General features: G+C 42.3%; 1 protein-coding gene across 4 annotated transcripts in view; it reads right to left on the reverse strand.

Annotated features, from left to right (window-relative positions):
* LOC115121873 (sarcoplasmic/endoplasmic reticulum calcium ATPase 2-like) overlaps positions 1-18,966 on the reverse strand; it is a 47,409-nt gene that overhangs the window by 18,970 nt on the left and 9,473 nt on the right. For all 4 annotated transcript variants that reach the window (XR_010463761.1, XM_029651017.2, XM_029651009.2 and 1 more), the window contains 2 exons: positions 13,969-14,107; positions 1,171-1,251 (listed from right to left, as the gene is read on the reverse strand). Coding sequence is in view for 3 of the 4 variants with exons in the window: in XM_029651017.2 (XP_029506877.1) it covers positions 1,171-1,251; positions 13,969-14,107 (220 nt within the window). In the remaining variant the exon portion in view is untranslated. The remainder of the gene's footprint in view (positions 1-1,170; positions 1,252-13,968; positions 14,108-18,966) is intronic.

An 18,966-nucleotide genomic window follows, 5' to 3' on the forward strand; every position in this document is an offset into this window, starting at 1 on the left:
TGAACGCAAGAGAAGTGACAATTTCACCTGGTTAATATTGCCTGCTAACCTGGATTTCTTTTAGCTAAATATGCAGGTTTAAAAATATATACTTCTGTGTATTGATTTTAAGAAAGGCATTGATGTTTATGGTTAGGTACACGTTGGCGCAACGACAGTCCTTTTTCGCGAATGCGCACCGCATTGATTATATGCAATGCAGGATACGCTAGATAAACTAGTAATATCATTATTTTTTTTTATAAGATACGTTTAATGCTAGCTAGCAACTTACCTTGGCTTCTACTGCATTCGGGTAACAGGCAGGCTCCTCGTGAGGCAGGTGGTTAGAGCATTGGACTAGTTAACCGTAAGGTTGCAAGATTGAATCCCTGAGCTGACAAGGTAAAAATCTGTCATTCAGCCCCTTTACAAATAAGATTGTGTTCTTAACTGACTTGCCCCGTTAAATAAAGTTGTAAAAAAAATATTTAAAAATCCTAATCGGCGTCAAAACATACCGATTGTTATGAAAACTTGAAAATCGGCCCTAATTAAATCGGCCATTCTGATTAATCGGTCGACCTCTAGAGGACACCCCTTCCAATTAGTGGATTCGGGTATTTCAGCCACACCATTGTTGACAGGTGTATAAAACTGAGCACAGAGCAATCTCCATAGACAAACATTGTCAGGAGAATGGCCTTACTGAAGAGTTGTGACATTCAACGTGGTACCGTCAGAACAAAGTGCTGTTATTGTGAAGTGGAAACGTCTAGGAGCAACAACGGCTCAGCCGCGAAGTGGCATGCATAGTGCCAACTGTAAAGTTTGGTGGAGGAAGAATAATGGTCTGGGGCTGTTTTTCATGGTTTTTGGCTAGGCTACTTAGTTCCAGTGAAGGGATATCTTAGCACTACAGCATACAATGACATTTTAGACAATTCTGTGTTTCCAACTTTGTGACAACAGTTTGGGGAAGGCCTTTCCGGTTTCAGAATGCCAATGTAAGCAAGTAACTGCAGCAATGTTACAGCATCTAGTGAAATGCATTCCCAGTAGAGTTTCCATCATTCTCGAATGAGATGTTCGACACACAGGTGTCCGTCCACATACTGTCATGTAGTGTATCATGCAGAACATGAGAAATACATGGACTGATAAGAAACAAGGCCAAAGCCTAGATCTCACCTGTCAGAATGGACTGGTCCACCCTCAGGGTTGTGGATTTGATGGAGGTGAGTCGAATATCTGCAGGAACTTTATCGCCAACTGTGGAGAAAAACAAACAAAATGGAGGGAGACCATTAAAGGAAAAACACACCCTAAAACACACATTTCTTTTAATTTACATTGTTAAATAACACTTATGTGAAAACGATAACTTCTGTGAACAAATGTTTCATTTTGGCATTATAAATCTCTTGCGACTACAAAAAGCAATGCAATGCTCTCTATGTGCTAGCAAGCAAACGAAGCAACACACAATAATACATAAGGCAATATCAGAATATAAAGTAGATAGATAAAAATCACCAAAACAAACTGCACTATCAATTTAGGAGTCTACAATCTCACCATGTTCAACCTGCAGATCGATTTGCCTCAAAGAGTGGAGTCTGACATTCGCAACAGCAGATATACTTGAGATGGGAAACGTTGCCCATGCTAGTCACACAAAAAAAGGGCCGCACAGTGCATTTTGAGCATCAACAAGGAGTACAACATTGCAACTCTTTTCCAAGGTGTGAGAAAATGTTCTTGCTATCTGGATTTTCGTATAGCTTTGGAATCCTGACATTACCCACTTTCTAGAAAAACAGGCACGTTTCGACATTTACACTGACTTTGAGAAGGGATTGTGTGACGATGGCTTAGCAACCGCGTGACGCAGAATGACAACGTGAACCCGATTGGTCGACAGTCTGCTGGGTGGGGAGTTGTACGTTTCTTCATTCATTGGATTCCTATCTCCTTTCTATAATATCTCTGGCAACTGCAATGCACCCAGGACCAACGAGGCAGACAAATATGAAAAATGTGCTTGACCCTCTGAGAAATGTGTTATTTAATTTAACGAGGTTAGGAATATCGCAAAAATATGATGAATGGCTCATTCGAGAGAAGACACCCTTCCAAGTTATGACATCCTGCCTGCATTGAAATCTGAGATGTATGACAGACGTTTGCTATCTAAAAGTCGTATTCCTATTAAACTTTGTGTAGTGACAGCGACTTTATCACAGTGCTACGTCATACTGACCGGCTTCCTGCCTGCTTGAACGCCAATAACTCAGATACACATTAAACCATGAAATGACCCAGGGAATCGATAGATCACACAGATGCACAAAAACAATATCACATTCAACATGGGTGAACATTTCCTTTAAGTACAACTAGAGCAGGTCCGAGTTGAGTGGATTATACTGAAGGAGGATAACATCAGTAAATGGTACATTCTAACCTGTTGTTCACAGATTAAGCACAAAACATCTAAACAAATTAGGCATAAGGTGCATGAGGATGGGGCATTTTGAAGGCATAATTGAGTCATGAGATGTTCAAAATGTTAGTGAAATATGCTGTCCAAACCTCTGAAGACAGAACAGCTTCATCAAACTCAATTAGTTCCTTCATGAGCAAGAGGGTCAAAACTAATGCTGTTCACAGGGCATGTCCAACTCTCCAGACACACACACACACTGGCTCACTCAAATGTGCAGAATGTAGGCTCGTGAAAAATAAAACTGGATAACAGCAGAGAGAAAATTATATGTAAAACAATATTAATGTTCCATTAAACTAGTGCGCGGGACAAAAATAAAAGGTAGGTCATTCTTTCCATTCACAGGGCTTTGGTAATTGCCAGTAAAACAAAAGTCAAACTTAAATTCCAAAATACTCTTCACACCACTGAATGGGACAGTCACAAGAGCTCATTAAAGGTTCTTCACATTTATTAGCCATGGCTGAGAGGGTATCAGCGTATCCTACTGTCGGCCTGAAAGAACACAGGAATTCCAAATTATATTGATAAATTGCTTCAGGCAGGTTGATTAAGAAAGCAGAATTTAAAAAGGGCTTGTTCTTTTGATGTAATTTTACAGAATATAAACTACTTTATATAGACAGACAACAAAAAAGGCCTACTGTACAAACAAGAGCCCCTGACAAATTCCTTCTCCAGAGGACAGAGTTCTGACAGACATGTAAACAGACCCTTGGCCATCCTCAGTGCTAGGAGGAGGGGGGGAGAGACAGGCGAATTGCATGAGACCTGCGAAAGGCATATCCAAAAATGGGAAAACTATTTTGATCAGTTCTACAGTGCAGTAGTGGGGGGTTTAGATGTGAACACTGCTGGGCAAGAGTCTCTGCTATGGCCCTCATGGAACAGGGGAGGCCACCTAGCCAGCACTGTCTCTATACACAAGAAACTCACTATAGCGCCACCATAGGGACAAGAGGCTAGGGAGTACATAAAACACTTGAAGAGCAGCTACCTATTTCTAGCTTCATCCCTATAAACATTCTGATAAAACCCCAGCCTTAAAATGTACAAACTTCAGCTGTAAAGTTTTGAATGGAGCGCTATCATCTTCATCCTAGGTGGCTGTCAAAACTTCATTGCCACCCGCCAGGCTTCAAACTATACTGAACAAAAATAATACACAACATGCAGCAACTTCAAAGATCTTACAACGTTACGGTTCATAAGGAAATCAGTCAATTGAAAAGGTTGTTAGGTCCCAATCTATAGATTTGACATGTCTGGGAATACATATGCATCGGTTGGTCAAAGATCCCTTAAAAGAAGGTAGGGGTGTAGATCAGACAACCAGTCAGTATTTGGTGTGACCACCATTTGCCTCATGCAGTGCGACATCTCCTTCACGGAGTTGACCAGGCTGTTGATTGTGGCCTGTGGAATACCCTTATTTGAAACAGCTGTGTAGTGCTAGCACAAAAAACAAAACGTGCACCCTTGGGGTCCCCAGGAGCAAGTTTGGGAAACGCTGCTCTAAAACATTGGAGGTCGCTAATTGGTAGAGAAATTAACATTAAATCCTCTAGCAACAGCTCTGGTGGACATTCCTGCAGTCAGCATGTCAATTGCACGCTCAACTTGAGACATCTGTGGCATTGTGTTGTGTGACAACTGCACATTTTTAGTGGCCTTTTGTCCCCAGCACAAAGTGCACCTGTGTAATGATCATGCATTTAATCAGCTTCTTGATATGCCACACCTGTCAGGTGGATGAATTGTCTTGGCATGGGGGAAATGCTCACTAACAGGGATGTAAACCAATGAGAAATAACTTGTGTATACGGAAACATTTCTGGGATCTTTTATTTCAGCTCAGGAAACAAACACTTTACATGTTGCATTTATATTTTTGTTCAGTGCAGATAAAAATCGATGGGAGATTGAAGGATGAATTGGTAGGAGAGAAAGGATGGAGCAAGATGAGGGTAGATCAAAAGAAGAAATACAATGACAAAAGTTTTCCCAAGCCCCCTGTGGACTAATTTATGAAGTCAGTCAAAGTGCCCCTAAACAAAACTAGCTAATAGCGAACAACGTTCCCAATACACAAAAGGGTCATGGAGTAGGGTAACCTACTTTTGAATACAATGAGAGCAGAGCACTTGTAAGAATAAGTCTTCATTCGACAAGTTGATCATCAAGTAGCCTAACAGCATGTCTTTGACAGGATCGTTGCTATCAATGGTGAATCCAAAAACCAAAGCTCAATGAAAGAAATTAAGGGCATTTATGAATAACTCCATAGATAAACAGTTATTGAGGAAAGACACAGCCCTATTTGTGTTATTAGTCTAGGGCTGACCCCAATTAGTCGACTGGTCATTGTTTGGTTGGTTGTTAGGCTGTTTTAGTCGAGCAGGAACAGTCAAAAGTCAGGACACCAACTCATTCAAGGGTTTTTATTTTTTTTAAACTATTTTCTACATTGTAGAGTAGTGAAGACATCAAAACTATGAAATAAACACATATGGAATCTAGTAACCAAAAAAGTAACAAAAAAAGTGTTAAAATAAAAATGTGAGATTCTTCAAAGTAGCCACACTGTCTTGATGACAGCTTTGCACACTATTGGCATTCTCTCAACCAGCTTCATGAGGTAGTCACCTGGAATGCATTTCAATTAACAGGTGTGCTTTGTTAAAAAGTTATTTTGTGGAATTCCTCCATCTTAATGCGTTTGAGCCAATTAGTTGTTGTGAAAAGATACGGGTGGGATACAGACGATATCCCTATTTGGTAAAAGACCACGTCCATATTATGTCAAAAATAGCTCAAATAAGAGAAACGACAGTCCATTATTACTTCAAGACATGAAGGTCAGTCAATACGGAACTTTTTAAGAACGTTGAACGTTTCTTCAAGTGCAGTCGCAAAAACTATAAGCGCTTTGGCTCTCATGAGGACAGCCACAAGAAAGGAAGACCCAGAGTTACCTCTTCTGCAGAGGATAAGTTAATTTGAGATAACTGCACCTGAGATGGCAGGCCAAAAAAAGGCTTCAGAGTTCAAGTAACAAACACCTCAACATCAACTGTTCAGAGCAGACTGCGTGAAATCAGGCTTTCATTGTCAATTTGCTGCAAAGACACCACTACTAAAAGGACACCAATAATAAGAGACTTGCTTGGGCCAAGAAACACGAGCAATGAACACTAGACCGGTGGAAATCTGTCCTTTGGTCTGGAGTCCAAATTTGAGATTTTTTCCAACCTCTGTGTCTTTGTTACGCAGAGGAGTGTGGGGGTGCTTTGCTGGTGACACTGATTTATTTAGAATTCAAGGCACACTTAACCAGCACGGCTACCAAAGCATTTTGCAGCGATACGCCATCCCATCTAGTTTGCGCTTAGTGGATATGTTATTTGTTTTTCTAACAGGACAATGATCCAAAACACACATCCAGGCTGTGTGAGGGCTATTTAACCAAGGAGAGTGATGAGTGCTGCATCAGATGACCTGGCCTCCACAAATCACCCGACCTCAACCCAATTGAGATGGTTTGGGATGAGTTGGACCGCAGAGTGAAGGAAAAGGAGCCAACAAGTGCTCAACATATGTTGCAACTCCTTCAAGACTGTTGGAAAAGCATTCCTCATGAAGCTGGTTGAGAGAATGCCAAGAGTGTGCAAAGCTGTCATCAAGGCAAAGAGTGGCTGCTTTGAAGAATCTATCAAATATTTTGATTAGTTTAGTACTTTATTGGTTACTACATGATTCCATGTGTGTCATTTCATAGTTTTGATGCCTTCACTAATTATTCTACAATGTAGAAAATAGTAAAAAATAAAGACAATCCCTGGAATGAGAAGGTGTCCAAACTTTTGACTGGTACCGTATGCATGCACACCTCAGTGAACTCATCCATTGGGCACCCTAGACTAAAAGCCCATTTATGCTTGATCTGAAAATGTGGTTGGAGGCGCCATATGGAGGTTGTGATGCAATTGCGGAGCCTCCAGAGGCATGCAGAGTCCAAATCAAACCTATGCATCACCAAGCGCCTCCCAAGTTTAACAACGTGTTACTTTGCTCCTGCTAATACTGAGTAAAGACCCGCACACATAGAAGTAGGCCTATAGGCTACCTGGCCTGTGCAGAAATGTAGGCATATAAATGTGCCCATTTGGGGAGCGTCTCAAAGTAATTTTTTCTTCACCTCGAACAGCAAGCAAACAGTCTGTTTTTACATCCATTGAGAATTACAATAGTTCATCAATGTAGCTGAAAAATCTTTCCAGCTCTCTCCCTTTTCTATAACCACTCAGTGTGAAAGGGAAAAATGTCATGCTCTGGCCCAGTGGAAACATCATAAAATAGGCCTACCTGATTTCTTCTTATCAGTGCTTGACATGGACTGAAATAGGTAACAGTACTCATTTTGGGTGCTGGTACTGTTTGTATTTAGGTGCAGGAGCTCCACAATACTTAAAAGAATATTCTATAAAGAGGAACAGGCGCTCAAGCAGAACATTTGAGGTGCCGGTAATAAGCGCCAGTGAGCTTCTGCCCAAGCTTCTTATCCCGTGCGCAAATAGCCTACAGCTGTGTCTGTCCTGAGCTCAATGGCGAGGGAAAGTGAAGGCCCAGAATATGTTATACAATGCTGCAAGTTCGCTAGTGCAAGCTTCAGGCCTGACCCAAGTTAAAAGTTGATACAATGTTTCAAGTTCGATGCAGACAGGCCATGTGTAGCCAATGTGATTTATAGGATATTTTCTACCTGCAGGCTGCAATGTTTTTATTTGTTGGCTTTATGTAGGCCATTTTTACATACTTGGCAATAAAGATACAAACCTAAAAAGTATAATTTTCATTTAGATTTGGATAGAATTGTAATTAACCACATGACAACAATTGAGATATGAAGACGTTATTATAAATTAAATGAAACCGTTTAATGAAAATGTGCATATGAAAATCAGAACTTGCATGCAGATCGGTAGAAATGGTAAGATAAATAGCCATTTCACATGAGACAGGTTGCCGACTCCTCGTGTAGCCTATTATCGCCTACTTAAGGAGAGTAGTGGCACCACCCCTCGCAAGCCCATGACTCCTCAGTGGCCAGGGAGGTTTGATTTAGCACCTACAGCTCTTTGGCGAGGTTGCACGTAGGCACAAAGTCTCCAGGTCGTTTCAAGCAGTCAAAGTCCCTAGCGAACCACCTGGTGTTCTCATGAATGGAAAGAGAAAAGAGCCCTCATCAAACCCAAGGTACATAAAACAAAGAGCTGGAGATACACAGCATGCTGTGTTAACTTACATCCATGACCTAATAAAATCAGACAGCCCCTTAGTGTCAGTTGTGTAATGAAGAAAGAAAAAAGGAAAAACAGAAAAGGGAGGATGAAGAGAGCCAGATGAGAATGAGAAGAGGGAAAGACGGATAGGGCAGAGTTAAACAGATCGCTTGAGGACAAAAGCCTAAACACATGAAAGGAAATTGCAAGGAAAGTTCGCTAATGATTTATCTGATCAAATTGTGCCCTTTGTAAACATTAGATGCTGTCTATGCCCCTTGGACCACCTTGCCAGCACTGCCATGGTGGTGGTATGTTGTAGAAGGCAACAAGACCACAAAGCCAGAGCCTGCGGTGGTCCAACTCACACACATAAAACTGGGTCACACATGCAGACCAAAGTGAGCCAGCCACACAGAGACCAAGAGAAAGGCCATTCTTGTTTGACTCCTATATACAGGATGTTGTTGCTCCAAGGGGTCAGGGTTATTGCCATGGCAAAGTGGGAGGTGGTGGTGGTCAGCTCAGTTGGAAGAAAAAAAATGTATTGGGAGGAGAGGTGGTGAAAGATGAATTACTGCCGATGTTCCAACGTTTTACAACACAGAATCCCTGTTACTCATAGCCAACTGTGGGTGAATAGAAAAACGAGGGAGGAGAAGGAGGGAATATATATAGAAAGCAACCTTTTGCAGAGTGCCTGAGAATGCCACTGTAAGCAGCAACACTAAGCTAAAAACCTAGTCTTGACAGCTGCTTAGCCCAGGCTCCCGCTCTCGTTCCTCCTCACGTCTGTCCCGTGTCAATGCATGGTTGCACTCTCCCACTCGGGGGTTGAAGGCAGGCGGTTCAAGTGAAAGCCACAGCTGAGGAGGTGATGAAGGCACTAAGGTTTCTGGCACGTGCCACAGCTCATGTTCAGGTCATTCTCTCCAACCACGTTAACATCACTGTGTTTTTAGTACCTGAGGGGTCGGTAGCAAGCTGTTGCCAACCCATCTCCCTAACCCCCCCCCTTCCACAACCTCAGAGGAAGAGAAAGACCCCTGACCCCATGGTGGTTGCAGTCTGGTATGACCCCAAAAGGACACCTGGAGGCAGCCAATACCATTGCTGACAGACTTTTTGGGACAAAAACTTGGGGACAGACTATTTTAAGAAACTTACATAAAAACCACTGAGTCATGGAAAACGTGTTTACTATGGTTTAACAGTGGGGAGATACCGGATTATTGATGCAGTCTAAAGGAAGGCGTAGCGTTTGGGATTTGACATGACAGCACCGATTGCCTTGGCTGTTTCCAGATGAGCAGCAAATCAGTGTGTAAGAGATTGACTAAACATTTCAGTGTAGACTGCAAACAAAACTGTGCGTGGTCTTTGACAAGTAAACAAATGAATTAAAATGTACAGTAAGTGGAAGGAAGTGGAAGGTAGGTAGATGGTATCATCTTGCCGGTAGACCTCCAATGTCACTGGGCTCCAGAAAGGTGGAGACAGCAGCTCCAGCCCAGCCTGTCAGCTCTGACTCACTCTTCGGGGGGGGGGGGGGGGTTAGGAGGAAGAACTGAACATTGTGCGCTCTGCTTAGATAAAGCCAAAAGGTGGGATATTCACGAGATAACAAACGGTCACCGATGTACACACACTCTCAGAACTCTGTTTAAACCCTTACTCTTGACAAGACTTAAGATTCCTATTTGGCAGCTCTAGGGACTCTGGGCCAGGATAAAACACAGATGCTACTTAGCGGCATAGCATTCATATCATGCATCAACTCCTTTCCTTATTCACCGCACAAACATCCACATATTCTGCCTTACTGGTATGTAGTTACTCTGGAATTGCAGTGTGAGGGGTTAACTAAAGCCCTTCATTTGACTTCCTGAGTGCAGTGGCAGGAGTGGGAAAAGGCAGCCGTCTTAAGTAATAGGCAAACCCCCTCAACCACCTCCAACCTTTCCTTTGAAGCAGAGAGAAAGAAAAGTAATTTTCTAGGACGCTGGGTGACAGAGAGAACAAGACAAGGAGAGTAAAAAGGGGACAGGCCATGAATTGGTTGAAGCTGAAGGAGAAAAGCCAATCTGAGGAGGCTGGGTCCGGATGACAAGAGGAAGTAAGTCGTGGGAAAGAGTTGTGAATGCCAAGAGCCTGAGGGGACATGGAGTTTGAGGCCACAGTATTCTGGTTTCACTGTAACCCTATTCTAATCCAATATGCAATCCCCATGTCCTAGAAATTACCCCCCACCCACACAGAGACTAATTTCATATGACCCTCAATCCGTTTACAGCTCTCAAGCTCTTATGTAACAGGCAACTCCACTCACCTGGTGCCACTATTGTATTGGTCAGGGAGATGAGCAGTGTTAAGCAGAACAGATGTATGAGTTGGGTGAGAGACTCATCTACATCTCAAACACTGTTGATGAGAGCCTGCTATGGAAAATAACTTGCACTTTTAGCAGAGCCTACCTTTCCCACTGCAGCCAGGTGACTGTACATGTAGATTTTACAACAGCATGGGTGGAGTTCACATTCAAACAACCTCCTCCAGTGCCATTCCATATGAGAGAGAGGCAGACAGAGCGGGCTGAACAGTTGCCAGTTTTACATTGAAAGAATTCATTGTTGGGAGAGTCTGACAAGTGTAGAGCATTGCAGTGATGAAGCAAACAAAAAAGGGTTCAACTCAGGACTGACATTTCAACTTAATTCCAATGAACGGTCCAACTCTATAAAAGGTATGGCTCATCTAAGTTGTCTAAACCAGACTTTGAAACAACATTCACCAGCCAAGATCAAATAGTGTGGGGGTGCATCAATGGCAGTGAAAGTTTCTGTAAATCAATTAGCAGAGCAAATGTCAGGCGGTGTTCTCTCTCCTGGTTTAGCGTGACAGGGAGACGACTGGGGAGAGCAGAGATGAGGAGCAACAAAGCTTTGATCGCTCTTCTTACATGAAGGAACATGGATGTGCACAAAAAAAAAAAAATGAACACATGCGTATGAAACACACCTATAAAAACGGTAGGGATGTAACGATTCACTGATACACATCGGTACCAGATTCAAATGTTTAAGATACAAGTGCATCGTTCCGCGGGTCATGCACCGGTCCACATTTTTTTGCTGCTTATGTGGTGAAACGGCTAGCTTAGTTAGCGGTGCGCGCTAAATAGCGTTTCAATCGGCGCAGTCACTTGCTCTGAGACCTTGAAGTTGTAGTTTCCCTTGCTCTGCAAGGGCCGCAGCTTTTGTGGAGCGATGGGTAACGATGCTTCGAGGGTGACTGTTGTTAATGTGTGCAGAGGGTCCCTGGTTCGCGCCCGGGTAAGGGCGAGGGGACGGTCTAAAGTTATACTGTTACAAAAGATTAGAGGTGTTTAGTGTAACTGATGCGTCCTCTCCGTCAATGTCGAACTGCATGTAACTGGGTTGACAGTCATTGATCTACAAGCAATTTTGTATCCCGAACAACCCCAGGCAATAGCTTCGCACGCTGACCAACGCGAGGTAGGTGGCCCGTTCCTGATCTTGCACAATTGCGCAGCTTCTTCAGCATTCAATTCTACAACAGCTTACGTGATATTAGGCTTTATTAGTAAAAAATGAACAGGCACCTAAAGGACCCCCAGGCCATGAGAAACAAGATTCTCTGGTCTAATGAACTCTTTGGCATGAATGCCAAGCGTTACATCTGGAGGAAACCTGACACCATCCCTATGGTGAAGCATGGTGGTCGCAGCATCATGCTGTGGGGATGTTTTTCAGAGGCAGGGCCTAGGAGACTAGTTAGGATTGAGGCAAAGATGAACGGAGCAAAGTACAAAGAGATCCATGATGAAAACCTGCTCCAGAGGGCTCAGGACCTGAGACTGGGGTGAAGGTTCACCTTCCAACAGGACAACAACCCTAAGCACACGGCCAAGACAATGCAGGAGTGGCTTCGGGACAAGTGGCCCAGAAGTTAATTGACAGCATGCCAGGGTAGATTGCAGAAGTCTTGAAAAAGAAGGGTCAACACTGCAAATATTGACTCTTTGCATCAACTTCATGTAAATAAAAGCCTGACACTTATGAAATGCTTCAGTATTCCATAGTAACATCTGACAAAAATATCTGAAGACACTGAGGCAGCAGACTCAAAACTTTTGGCTACTACTGTACATACACCATAGACATACATAATTTACACACACAGGTCTCAGAGTAGGGCTGGGCGGTATACCGTATTTTATGATATACCAGTATTGATGCAGGGACCGGTTTGGGTTTTTACTTTACCTTCTATACCGGTATTTGTATGTTTGATTTGTTAAATGTGATACGCCATGTGTAATGTCATTCTTTATAGTTTACTTTGCTACTTTGAGTCATCTCTCTCCGAGCCACTTTCCACACAGACCTAGCCACGCCCCATGTCACTCAAATAGCGCATTTGATGTTCCCTCAACCAGGAGGCACTTCACTTCAGACACTTCAGTCTGCATGGTCAATATAGCACATGCAACAATGTTGATGACAATGCTGTTTTCACTTTGCATCTTAATATAAATCCACTAGCGTTCTATAATGACACTATAAGTTTGTGTTTCTTACATCAGCAAACATCTAGTTTATTTTCTTAGAAAGTTGCTATAAATCTTGAGACTAATTGTTAGCCGCTAATGCTAATAGCTAGCCAGCTAATAAATGTACTGAGTAAGAGCAAAAGTAGCTAGCTAATACAGCCTGATGGTGTGGACCTAAAATCAGCATCCTGTTTGTGCAACAGTATCTTCTAAATCAAAGAGGAATATGCAAAGCAAGAATATGTTAGCTACATGAAGTAGCTAAGAGAAAACATGCAAAGTAGCCAAAGCTTATAGGGTCCCCTAGGAAACACGTATCAACACTTTAGTTCCTACCCTGTCACAATAACTCCTGCCTGGCATTTTAATTCGCAGGACAGGAAAATGGTCCAATTCATGCACTTATCAAGAGAACATCCCTGGTCATCTACTGCCTCTGATCTGGAGGACTCAAACACAAATGCTTTGTTTGTAAATTATGTCTGAGTGGTGGAGATGCCCCTGGCTATCAGTAAATGAACATAAAAAAATACATAAAATGGTGCCAATTGGTTCCTTTCCTTAATAAAAAAGGAATTTTAAATGATTTATACTTTTGATAGTTAAGTATATTTAAAACCAAATACTTTTAGACTTTTACATCATTTGTATTTTACTTGGTGACTTTTACTTGAGTCATCTTTACTTGACTCAAGTATGACGGTTGGGTACTTTTTCCACCACTGCAATTGAGTGCAGGAAATGCAGAAATTATAAAAGTGCTGAAATTTGTTTTGGTTGAAGTTGAATTGAACAGCATAAAACAACAAGAATGGAGAAAGACTCATTGAAATCACTTAGTATATATATGTGTTATCACCCTTGGATCACTCACTACACATAAAGCAAATGTAGAATTTTAAATATTAAATAACTAAAAATACCCTCTTATTTTTTATAAATACCATATAATATTTTGGCCATATCGCCCAGCTCAGAGGGCACCCAGTTCATGAGCTTACAGCAGTAGATCTGAATTTAGAATGGAAAATGAATGTTTATAAAACAAATGTTACTGCATCAAATCGTATCAATTAATACTCTAACCAAACTAAAAACGTATCATCCCTGTATCTAAATACGTATTGAATCGTCTTTAAAGGGAAAGATACACATCCCTAATAAACTGACACCTGCACTCAAACAATATTCTGTGATCACACAACACTGGGTCATCAAAGCTAAGCAGACATGCATCACTGGGACGGAGCAGGGGTGGGCAAACGTTTAGGCTCGAGTTGTTGTTTAAGTCTGGCCTGGAGTGTTTACTTAAACCTAAAAATACTACAACACCACCCCACCTAAAATCAGCTGGTGGGCCGGATGCTCAGTGTATTGGAAAGGGAGATACCTAATCAGTTGCACAATGGAATGCCTTCAACTGAAATGTGTCTTCGATTTAACCCAAACCCTCTGAATCAGAGGTGCGGGAGGCTGCCATAATTCGACATCCACGTCTTCGGCGCCCGGGGAACAGTGGGTTAACTGCCTTGCTCAGGGGCAGAAAGACAGAATTTGATCTTGTCAGCTCGGGGATTCAAACCAGCAACCTTCCAGTTACTGGCCCAACGCTCTAAGCATCTTACCGGCCACCTCCACGATGTCCCCTGGTACAAGGTCCTTGGACTTGATCCTCTGCACACTCTTCCTGTCCTGCCGGTACACCTTTCCCATCTCCGGCTCGTACTCTTTGAGCGCTTCAATGGCATTCTCTGCATTTCGCTCCTGTAAGACAAAAGCAATCAGATTAAATCAATATTTTTCAGAGATAAATGTAAGCTTCACATGTGGGTTGACAACCAGATCCCACACAAAGAGCATTTAGAGATGGTTAAAGAATGAGAAAGATCACTTGACCAGTGACCCTTAAGCTGGGAAAGGATGCAAACCCAACGAGAAGTGTATCCAACAACAAATCATTGGACATTGTAATAGCCAGAAATAGCACCGTTTTTACAACGCTGATCTGTTGATCTCATCACACGCCAAAGAAAAAACTAACAATAGGATCAAATGAAAATACGGCCATTACACTTAAAAGGGCTCAATTTCAGATTTAAGGACACAATACATTCCTGGCTCAGTCAACCCTGGGAATTCAATGGACTTATATTTTTAACATCTTGTATGTTTAACGTCACAGTCAGTATGCCATCAGATATAGCTGAGGACTGGAGCACAGTGTACCACAATTAAACCCTCCGTCTCGCCAACCCCCAATCAACTACCAGCGATCTGCTGACATTTCCCTCCCCGTGGGATTAATCCCAGAGGTACCGTCACAAGCAGCAAGCCTGGCAGCTCTCTGGACAGGGCACACCCGCTGGCCTCATTGGATGGGAACACGGACAACATCTCCATTAAAAATACAGGCTGCAGGGAAAGTGTTGTAGGTAGTTAACAGTTGCCGTGATAACCGGTGGGCATTGATTGGTCCAAGGCGCATGTATTGAAGTAGTTTGGTCAAAGACTGAGAAGAATTCAAAAGGTATTCTGAACATGTTCGTCACCATATCCTCCAACGTCCCCAGACAAGCTTTGTTTGCTTATACAATGGCAAACAACCTGACAGATAACGGCTCCTCTTACAAACTTCAACAGAGCATATCATTTTTGTCCCAACTACCATAAGTGCCGGTCTCCACAACTGCCATCGCTAGCCTAATTTAACTGAATATGGCATGCTAGAGTAAATGAACTTAACGTTAGACATTACATTTGCTTAGTAGCAGCAGTAGCATGTTAGCATTTTTAATTTTTTTATGCATTTTCAATACTACACCTAATCAAAACCACCCCCATAGAGGTAACCTCCCCGTGTGCGTGTTGTAGATCAACAAGGGGGACTACGAGGTGAGGTGTAAGTCTTTGGGAGCAGTGAGGTGCAGCAGAAGGCCCGAGAGATGATCGAGGAGTTAGGGACCAGAGACAACAACCCCAGGGGATTCCGCAGAGGTAAAACACACGTAAACCACAGTGAACCACACTTAGTCTTCTCTAAAATTAAAACACGATTCACGCAACACAAAAACAATCAATGTAAATCAATGTAAACATTGCATAGGCCTATGCTACAATTTCTTACAAAGATTTTTAAAAATGGCACGTGTGATGTTGCGTGTAATGTTGCTCGGGCACTTTCGAGGTGCCGAAACACCCTATTCTCAACCACCAAGAACGGGCGCATATCCGCGGCTATAAACATACCCATCGTTCTGGTAATTTTTGGGGGTCTGGTCATAATCGGAGAACACACACACCAACTGATTAAGGGACTGCTGAATGTTTATTTTTTTCCCCTCTTGCATTGTTTGCTCGTTTCAATATTATGTCCCTCTCTGATAAGTTACCCAGGAAAGTACTGAAAATATCCCATAAGAATAAAAGTAGGTTCATGAAATCCATAAACTGTTAACATCAGATAACATTACATTTATTTCGGAGACTCACTTAGATAATTAATTTGATGATACAGCAGTAGTGATATAACATGTATAGTGCAGTCGGATAGAATTCAGACAACTTGATTTCACATTGGTACGTTACAGCCTTATTCTAAAATGTATTAAATTGTTTCCTCCCCCACCCATCAATCTACACACAAAACCCCATAATGACAAAGCAAAAACCGGTTTAGAAATGTTTGCAAACGTATATTTAAAAAAATATATATATATCACATTTACAGTTGAAGTCGGAAGTTTACATACACCTTAACCAAATACATTTAAACTCAGTTTCACAACTCCTAATATTAAATCCTAGTAAAAATTCAATTTTTAGGTCAGTTAGGATCACCACTTTATTTCAAGAATGTGAAATGTCAGGAAAAATAGAGAAAATGATTTCAGCTTTTATTTCTTTCATCACATTCCCAGTGGGTCAGAAGTTTACATACACTCAATTAGTAGTTGGTAGCACCTTTAAATTGTTTAACTTGGGTCAAACGTTTTGGGTAGCCTTTCACAAGTCACAGCTATTTTCAGGTCTCTCCAGAGATGTTCGATCGAGTTAAAGTCCGGACTCTGGCTGGGTCACTCAAGGAATATTCAGAGACTTGTCCCGAAGCCACTCCTGCATTCTCTTGGCTGTGTGCTTAGGGTTGTTGTCCTGTTGGAAGGTGAACCTTTGCCCTCAGTCTGAGGTCCTGAGCAGGTTTTCATCAAGAATCTCTCTGTACTTAGCTCTGTTCATCTTTGCCCCAACCCTGACTAGTCTCCCAGTCCCTGCCTCTGAAAAACATCTCCACAGTATGATGCTGCCACCACCATGCTTCACCGTAGGGATGGTGCCAGGTTTCCTCCAGAAGTGACACTTGAGATTCAGGCCAAAGAGTTTAGTCTTGTTTCATTAGACGAGAATATTATTTCTCACGGTCAGAGTCCTGTAGATACCTTTTGGCAAACTCCAAGCGGGCTGTCAAGTGCCTTTTACTGAGGAGTGGCTTCCGCCTGGCCCTACCATAAAGACCTGATTGATGGAGTGCTGCAGAGATGATTGTCCTTCTGGAAGGTTCTCCCATCTCCATAGAGGAACTCTAAAGCTCTATCAGAGTGACTATCGGGTTCTTGGCCACCTCCCTGACCAAGGCCCTTCTCCCCCGATTGCGCAGTTTGGCTTGGTGGTTTCAAACTTCTTCCATTTAAGAATGATGGAAGCCACTGTTTTTAGGGACCTTCAGTGCTGCAGAAATGTTTTCGTAGCCTTCTGCAAATCTAACTCGACACAATCCTGTCTTGGAACTACAGATAATTCCTTTGACCTCATGGCTTGGCTTTGCTCTGACATTTACTGTCAACTGTGAGACCTTATATAGACAGGTATGTGCCTTCCCAAATCATATCCAATTTAGCACAAGTGGACTCCAAATTTTAGATACATCAAGGATGATCAATGGAAACAGAATACACCTGAACTCAATTGAGTCTCCTAGCACAAGGTCTGAATACTTATGTAAATAAAGTTATTAAAAAAAAAGTGCAAAAAAATCTAAACCTGTTGTCACTTGGTCATTATGGGGTTGTGTGTAGATCGGATTAAAAATTTAAAAAATTTAAATTTAACTATTTATTTTTTAAATCAGCATTTTAATGTAATGTAAAAATGTGGAAAAAGCCAAGGGGTCTGAATATTTCCTGAAAGCACAAATCCTAATTTAAAGCCCTAGTCATTACGTTTATAAGTTAGTCAGTCGGTTGAATCATGGCTGTGTAATGGTGTTGCCAGCAAAGTAGATTAACTTTTCAAGTAGATTAACTGCTCAAGGGAAAACACAATGTGATTAGCCTATACATCTCTTATACAGTTTGATTGATCAACTTAATTAAAGATTAGTGATCCACATAGCCATTCTTCTTGCCTACTCACTGCATAAAGTGGAAAAGTAATTAACTGCATAGTCCTCCCCTGGAGCACAGTGTGTGCAGTTCTACAGAACATGGTTTTGCTAGATTGAGTCAAGAAAGCTAGACTTCACTCTAGTTATTCTCTCTACTGCTCATGGGGCTATCACAATGGTAGAGTAAGGCGAGTAACCCATACACTACTCAGTAGTACAGTGGGATCCTCACATGAAAAGGTCAGACATAAACCCAATGAATTCAGCCTCGTCATTTCATCCCTTTTTTTGCTACGGGACATTTAGATGAGTTCCTTTACTCTAGCAGGACTATTCGTCATCAATGTGTGCAACGCTGGAGTATCAGGTCTCATGAGCTTTGACGCTTTATAACTCGCAAACCAAGGTTTTTTAGCCCCAGCTGTTCAAACATGCTTGTGTCACTTAAAACCCAAGCCAGAAAAAAACTGGAAACCAGATGTTTAAGGTACTGCAAGAATTGTGGAAGATGTGTGATTCCAGTCACTCTAGTCGAGATGCAAGAGAAGTTTTACTTTAGCTCCCAGGTGTCAAGAAATCCCTAGATGCCGAGGGGAATGGAGTTGGATAGTAAAACTTTGGTTATGAGAAAGGAGTAGCCTGTATTGAGTTGTCATTGTAAAACGCCAGATCTAACTAGATAACTCCCCATTCAGGCTAAAGATAGCGCAAACATCCCACTGGAATCCCCAGGTCAGGAGCAGAGAGAAAAGAGGTCCTATTTTCCCTTCCTGCCTTCGTTTCTCACTAATGCAGAAACCCTCGTCCCACTTTCTCCTCAGTTTTATTTTAGTCTCCATTCATTACCCTGACTGGCCTGAAACACCATGCCCCCCCTTTTCCACCCACATGCCAAGTTTTCCCTCCTCAGTCTTGGGTCCTTTTAGGGGTAAAAGAAAAGTCTCACTGACACTACCTGTATCGTTGTACGGGTATGTCTCTCTGCTTGTTGTTTCCTCTAGACTTCTGGCAAAGCCCAAGGCGGTCAAGTGGCCAGTCATGGACCGGATGGATTATTGATTTGGCTGTGTGCACCTTGGAAGCAGGAGCAGGCTTGGAGGCACACAACCTAATTACCTTTCTGCTTTCTTTTTCAATCCGAGTGGGAGCAGAGGCAAGAGCGGATCGCTGCTTGATGGGCACAGGGACTCCTAGCACCCGCCGTGCGCATGGCAACAAGATTTAGAGGTGATAAGACAACTAGAAA

The sequence above is a fragment of the Oncorhynchus nerka genome, linkage group LG4, assembly GCF_034236695.1.
Source record: "Oncorhynchus nerka isolate Pitt River linkage group LG4, Oner_Uvic_2.0, whole genome shotgun sequence".
NCBI classification, from domain to species: Eukaryota; Metazoa; Chordata; class Actinopteri; order Salmoniformes; family Salmonidae; genus Oncorhynchus; species Oncorhynchus nerka.